The 7,096-nt window shown below is 43.4% G+C and overlaps 1 protein-coding gene across 1 annotated transcript; it reads left to right on the top strand.

The window, feature by feature from the left end:
* Window positions 1–361: 361 nt before the first annotated feature.
* Window positions 362–6,977, top strand: LOC118412505 (dentin sialophosphoprotein-like). The gene is made up of 5 exons (XM_035815392.1): window positions 362–685; window positions 1,548–1,643; window positions 2,297–2,413; window positions 2,697–2,899; window positions 4,152–6,977. The coding sequence occupies exons 1-5, from the start codon at window positions 614–616 to the stop codon at window positions 6,250–6,252; spliced, it is 2,589 nt and encodes an 862-aa protein (XP_035671285.1). The 5' UTR covers window positions 362–613; the 3' UTR covers window positions 6,253–6,977.
* Window positions 6,978–7,096: the final 119 nt, after the last annotated feature.

Below are 7,096 nucleotides of genomic sequence, written 5' to 3'. Positions count from 1 at the left end.
CATTATATGAAACACGATACCAGGGTCTGAGCTGTGAGTTGCTACACATACGGAGTAGCAAGTCTGGAGGATTCCGCCAGTTAGTTCGCAGTGCACAATGCACCCATCTGTCTATATCCTTGTACACTACACCTTTACAGTGCGATTAGGTGTTGCAACTAAGAAATCCCGAAAAAAATCCGCCAGTGTCTGCCTCACTCAGTGCAAAAAGCCCCGACTGTCTACAGAACTACGTCATTTGTCTCAAGATTACGTCATATGAACGAACCATTCTATCTCCTGGTAAAGATGTTCCAGTAAACTTAAAAGTTTGTAGAAAAAGATGAATTTTTGCTAACGAGATTCTAATCTTTATGTATTATTCTGTTTAGAAAGTGGTCAAATTGTTTTCGTTTGATGCAAAATAAAGTCATCGACTCATTGCTGTGTCGCATCACATGAACATAAAAGGCTGTTACAAGATGTTCTCTCCTTTTACGTAGAATGGTTCGTGCCAGAACACGAATACGGTACATGAATGTTCGAAGTGATTTGAAACACAACTATTCCACCATCTACCTGATCGGAGCAAGCAGACCAGTTTTACGGTTAGGGACGATTTAGGCCGACCAAAATGCGTCGTATCTCTCTTTTCTCCGTTTTCCTGCTATTTCTCGCGGTGGCTGTCTCGTCAAGACCTTACGAGGTAAGAATCCGGGACAAAATGTCAATGTGCCTAAGCATGTATCGACGATGAAATGTTAGAATTTCACTGTCGTTCGTTATTTTCAAGAGTACAGGTTCCGTTGCAGACAAATGTCCACATCTGCGACACCTTGAAATCTTTGACGACAACATTTCTATCTCGAAAACGCCTAAACCTGTCTAGAGGCATATCCAGAAATGAATTTTGAAATTAGGAGTAGTTTTACAATTTTAGAAGAATGGTGAGAACTTTCGTACTAAACATCGCCGGTCTTCAAAATTCAACGAAACTGGAGCCATTTTCTTTATAGTAACGGAAACTGGCCACAAGCGGCGTTCTAATGATTATAAACCGTAATTTCTGTGCCAGACTTTTACAACACGAGCGGAAAAAAATGCCTGCTATGTCATTGGAGAATGAAGTGGGGGGAGGGGGACTCGTGCAAGCCAGATTGCGTTTAGTATAGCCACCTGTTAAACATCCGCCCTTTATAAATATATAATTAACATTGTTTCATATTGTTGCAAACTATCAGTCTTGTGTGAGTTGACCACGATGGACTTTTCTTCGTTCATTGCTTGGCACTCTAATGTGTGCCTTTCATTCGATCCATTCACAAAACCTCACATTGATACATGTAGTTATGGGTGATCGGCTTTCAAGTAGATGTACGTTTGAGAAACACGAGGGAAGTTGAATAAAGGTTTTGCATCACCCAACATGTTTCTCTTGAACAAAACTTGTCACAGCGATATCTTTATCTATAACTGCGCCAGTTTTCGTTTTCTTCGTCCGTGAAAAATTCACGAGACTATGGAAAATATGTATCCACTGAACATGATATTTGATATTGCATTGCCAGATCACCGGCGAGTTGGAGAAGGCTTTCCAAGATGCAGAGAACGATCAAGAACTAGAACTCTTAGAAAGGGAACAAGAAAATGGTCTTCAGGAAGAAGTAAGACAGATATTACAGCGTACTTTCATAATACGTTCCCAAATAGATATATCTAGAAAAGTTCAGATATCTCCGTTATCTTTCATCATATCTCCGTTGTTTTGTAACAATGTTTATAATATCAAAACGATTATCCCTCACCCATAACGACAACACCCCATATCATGATCTTAGTATTTGTGAGACTGTGTATGAACGTTGGTCGCAAAGAAGAGTCCATCTTTCAATCTGCTTGGTGTTTTTGATTGTCATTGTGCCTCATTTCATCAGAAAAAAATATCGCCTTTTCATGTGATACCTCATTTGTGATATTTACGTTATTGTGTTATGAGTGGAATGACTGATTTCGCGGATGGTTTGCCTCAGAAAGAGCATTTCCTCCGTCAGCCAAACACTGTTTTCCAGAGAAATTTAGACATCTTATTTTTCTGAATTATTCTGTTGTTCGTCTCAGAAATAAATGATCGAAAACGTAAGTATCACAGTTGCAGTAAAAAAACTTTTCCTGTAATATATGATGCAGTATAATGTGACAACAAAGCTATCATCCACAAAGCTAGTCCCACACTTTTTTGTGATAAGTTTATACTAATGTTGTTACCTTGCATTTGTACCCTTCCCCTGCCTCATATTTTTGTCCTTGCTTCATTCAGAAGGCGGTTGCTGACGAACTAGAAGAACATCCAGAGGAAGAGCCTTCTCCCGGTGCACACGAGGCCGACATCATGATGTCACCTAAACTGGAAAAGATAATTGAAGATGGAAAGGAAGTAGGTATCTTTATAAAACTGATTGGCAACATTTTCGAAACGTTTGATGTTGCTAAATGTTTGTAAGATCAATTACATGCCGGTTAACTAGTTGATACATGTAATTGTGCTATTGATGCATAATATCTGCATGGTGCTACCTTATAAGGTGACCTAGAATGTCAAATTATGGTGTGTTTATTCAAGTCCTTGTGCACAACACAACACAACAGTTCATTCTTCTTGTGCAATGTGGCAGGAAATGACGTTACTTATCATTCCATTGCATTTTTTTGCGCTGCAGGACGAATCTAACGACACAGAGGAGGACGAAGATGATTCGAATGATGATGATGATGATTCCGATGAGGATGACGATAAGGAGGATGAAGATGAGGATGATGATGATGATGATGAAGATGACGATGACGATGAAGAAAACGACGACGACGATGATGACGAGGAAGACGAAGATGAGGAGGATGAAGATGAAGATGAAAAGGCCAGGTAGAGCCGTGCGGGATATTTGCTCAACTGGTGGAATAATCTTCATTTCAAGCTGTTTCCAGACGGAATGTTTCAAAATCAAATAAACTCTCATAAGCCGTTTTCATTTGTTTTGTGTTCTATTTCCTTTCCCGATCGAGCGACACACAGACGACCGCCAGACGTTTCCCTTCCCTCTAGAATGGTACATGTTAGTCCGCTCCTGGTGGCTAAGTATGCAAGACTGAAAGCACAAAGCTTTTAGAACTATGAAGTGCTGGGGTCAACGAACATACTTTGTCCAAAGTGACGAAGAGAAATCAAAATTCCCTGGTACATGTACTGACGATGGTTGTCCTCAAATTGTACGATGCCCGCATACTGGTAAATGCGGCATTATTTATGCTGCCACAGGCAAAGTAAAGTCAAGTAATAAATTTGGAAACAACTCACATTTGTCATCCCCCAATCCTCCCTTCCTTTACCAGACAAATTACTTTCACAGACGATCATTCGTATATTTACGTGTAGGTTCGAGATCACTCCCATTTAGAATAACGTGCCCTGTATGGTGCATGAAACTATTAATTTATTTCATTATTGAACTTTCCATTACAAAAATGGAGAGTGAGACAAAACAGTCACCTCTGCAAGTAGTCTCCCCGAAACAAAGCAATTAACAAAACAATTAATTAGTACACGTAAACCGCTACGAGGCAGTTATGAATATTTCCACGTTGTTGACACCCTATCCCCCTCCCCCGTCACGTGCTAATGTTTCCATCGAACAGTGTTCTGTTCCAATCTTCGAAGGGTTCTTAGAAGGCTGCATAGAACATGGAACCACTCCCACGCGACGAGTGCGTGGTTCCATGTTCTTAACTGCCTCTAAGCACTCTTCGAAGATAGAACATGGCAGTTTAGAGCCAGCACAGTGGCAGCGTGATCATGAGAACGAAATGGAAAAGGCTGATGAGAAAACGAAAGACCACACCTCGTGACCAACATCATCACCCGTAGACAGTTGCTTTGTTTTATTCAATATTTTTGTAGTTATCAGTTCCCACGGTGCCATACGATAGTATCGAAGCTGGCCAAGGAGTATAGCCGGCCAAAGGGCCAGCAAAGGTCTGACACCCTTGGGTTGGCTATACTCCCTGGCCAGCTTTGATACTATCTTATGGCACCGTAGGATCTGCTTGGAGATGTTAAAAATTAAGAAAAGTATATACTATTCCATCATGTGTTTACCTACGACCGTTGCGTTTTTCAGCATCCCCAGGCACAGAGTGAAAAGAATCAGAAAAAAGAGATCCATGCATGGCGACGAAGGCTCTGGAGCTGACATGTCCGGCCCTGCCGAAGCAGTGGAGTCCAAGGATGAGGCGGAATCAAGTGGAGAATGGGAGAACTCAGTCTTTGCATCAGCTGGAGCCGTCCAGTCTGAGTCAAGTGGAGACGGGGAAGGCGTCAGCAAAGGACTTAGCGTGGTGGAAGCTGCTGGATTGGGGTCCAGCGGTGATGGCATGGAAGCAGGAGCCATCAAAGGCGAATCGAGCGGAGATGGAGAAGATTTTATCCAAGCTTTCGAGGGATCTGCTACAGCTGGTGCCATTCAAGCTGAGTCAAGTGGTGAAGGGATGGTGGAGAGTGAGACAGGTGCCATCAAAACTGGCACGGAGTCGAGCGGCGACGGCGAAGCTGCTTCTGCAGGAGCCATTCAAGTTCAACCGGATTCAAGCGGAGATGGCTCTGAGAAAACCGCAGAAGTTGGAGCCATGAAAGACGAAGATGATTCGGACTCTAGCGGTGACTGGTTTATCATTAAAGTCTCTCCAGAAACCGGTGCCATCCAAGTTTACCCTGAGTCAAGCGGTGATGGTTTGGAGAAAGCAGCTGCTGTAAAGGATGACGAAGACTCTAGCGGCGACGGCTTTATCGTTAAAATTTCTCCAGAAACCGGTGCTATGTTAGTTGAACCAGATTCAAGCGGTGATGGTTTGGAGAAAGCAGCTGCTGTAAAAGACGATTCAGACGCTAGTGGTGACTGGTTTATCATTAAAATCTCTCCAGAAACCGGTGCCATACAAATTTACCCTGAGTCAAGTGGTGATGGCTTGGAGAAAGCAGCTGCTGTAAAAGACGATTCGGACTCTAGCGGTGATGGTTTTATCATTAAAGTCTCTCCTGAAACCGGTGCCATCCAAGTTGAACCGGATTCAAGCGGCGATGGCTTGGAGAAAGCAGCTGCTGTAAAAGACGATTCAGACGCTAGTGGTGACTGGTTTATCATTAAAATTTCCCCAGAAACCGGTGCCATCGAAGTTTACCCTGAGTCAAGCGGTGATGGTTTGGAAAAAGCAGCTGCAGTTAAAGATGACGAAGACTCTAGTGGGGACGGGTTCATAATCAAAATCACTCCTGACGCCGGTGCCATGCAAGTTGACCCTGAGTCAAGCGGTGATGGCTTGGAGAAAGCAGCTGCTTTAAAAGACGATTTAGACTCTAGCGGTGACGACTTCATCAAAATTTCTCCGGAAGCCGGTGCCATGCAAGTTGAGCCGGAATCAAGCGGTGATGGCTCTGAGAAAACCGCAGAAGTTGGAGCCATGAAAGACGAAGATGACTCTAGTGGCGACAACTTTATCATCGAAATCTCTCCAGAAAGCGGTGCCATACAAGTTTACCCAGAGTCAAGCGGTGATGGCTTGGAGGAAGCAGCTGCCGTAAAAGACGATTCGGACTCTAGCGGTGACGGCTTCATAAGCAAAATTTCCTCTGATGTGGAAGCAATGCAAGCTGAACCTGAGTCAAGTGGCGACGACTCTAGCGGTGACGGCTTCATGAGCAAAATTTCCCCTGATGTGGAAGCAATGCAAGCTGAACCTGAGTCAAGTGGCGACGACTCTAGCGGTGACGGCTTCATGAGCAAAATTTCCCCTGATGTGGAAGCAATGCAAGCTGAACCTGAGTCAAGTGGCGACGACTCTAGCGGTGACGGCTTCATGAGCAAAATTTCCCCTGATGTGGAAGCAATGCAAGCTGACCCTGAGTCAAGTGGCGACGACTCTAGCGGTGACGGCTTCATAAGCAAAATTTCCCCTGAAGTGGAAGCAATGCAAGCTGAGTCGAGCGGTGATGGCTTGGAGAAAGATGACGTAGACGCTAGCGGTGACGCTCCTGATGTTGTAGCCATGCAAGCTGACCATGAGTCGAGTGGCGACGACGTAGGAAGCGGTGATCAAGAACCAACCGCGGATGCAGGAGGGGCAAAGGAGCATCAACACAACCCTCAGCATCACACAGCCGAGCCTGAAGCCGAGGGCCTTCACGACAATACCGGACATTCAGGCGACGCCGCCCATAGTCCTTAGGTCAATCTAAGGGAGCTATTGCTGTAACTGTGCCGAAACGGTGTAACTGCGCCGGTAGATCACATCAACTCGACCGAGGGCGTCCATGAAGGCACCGGTCATTACAAATACAATGACGCAAAACATGACGTCAGCTTTCAGGGGTGACCTTCTAGAAATAGTACATATCTGTTGTAGGGCATTCACCCCTTTCGTCCCTTCAAAACGTTGCGAAGGATAAAACACAACTGTATATTAAGTTTGATAGTATAGGCAGAGAACCAACGCATAGTCTTGGTGTAATGTTGTTTTCTGAAGCTGTTATTCTATAAGTAAGTATTCTTGACGTTGCAATTTTTCCACCATCCTTTATTTCAAGGTTGGTCGTATAAACCGTAGGTCGTGTTAAAATTGATGATAGTCTGACTTGGTAAGATGATGTAGGAATAACGCTCAAATAGCTATAAATAGGTAGTTGAAAAGGTTGTTATAAAATCAACACTTTAAGGTGTTTTATGTTTTAAGGTGTTATGAGAGTATGCAATCGAAGAAACAAACCAAAGTTGAATCAGCACTAAAATACTTTTAACAGTAGGAAGTTCGAAAAAGAAAAAAATCAGCCACTAGCCACGAATTTCATGTATGTAATCATCTCCTCTATATCTTCTGAATTTGGTAGTAACAAAGTTTGAAGTTGTGTTTAGGTGTTGAAAGAATTCGAATAAAAGCTCATTTTTTAAGAGTGACATCTGTTTTCTTCAAAGTATGTGTGAATGATACTAGAAGAATACTCTCCAAGCAGAGGTTGAGTCGTATAGAGCTTAAATGCTGCCTTGCCGTCTGCCTCCCTCCTGTCCTATTTTTT

This window comes from Branchiostoma floridae, chromosome 3 (genome assembly GCF_000003815.2).
Source record: "Branchiostoma floridae strain S238N-H82 chromosome 3, Bfl_VNyyK, whole genome shotgun sequence".
Classification (NCBI taxonomy): Eukaryota; Metazoa; Chordata; class Leptocardii; order Amphioxiformes; family Branchiostomatidae; genus Branchiostoma; species Branchiostoma floridae.
This window is presented reverse-complemented; position numbering and strand designations above follow the sequence as displayed.

Excerpts from the sequence above, each read along its gene's own strand:
- LOC118412505 (XM_035815392.1), top strand. The coding sequence starts at position 614 with ATGCGTCGTATCTCTCTTTTCTCCGTTTTCCTGCTATTTCTCGCGGTG. Across the intron at positions 1,644-2,296 it reads AAAATGGTCTTCAGGAAGAA|AAGGCGGTTGCTGACGAACT; the intron begins GTAAGACAGATA and ends TGCTTCATTCAG. Across the intron at positions 2,900-4,151 it reads GATGAAGATGAAAAGGCCAG|CATCCCCAGGCACAGAGTGA; the intron begins GTAGAGCCGTGC and ends TGCGTTTTTCAG.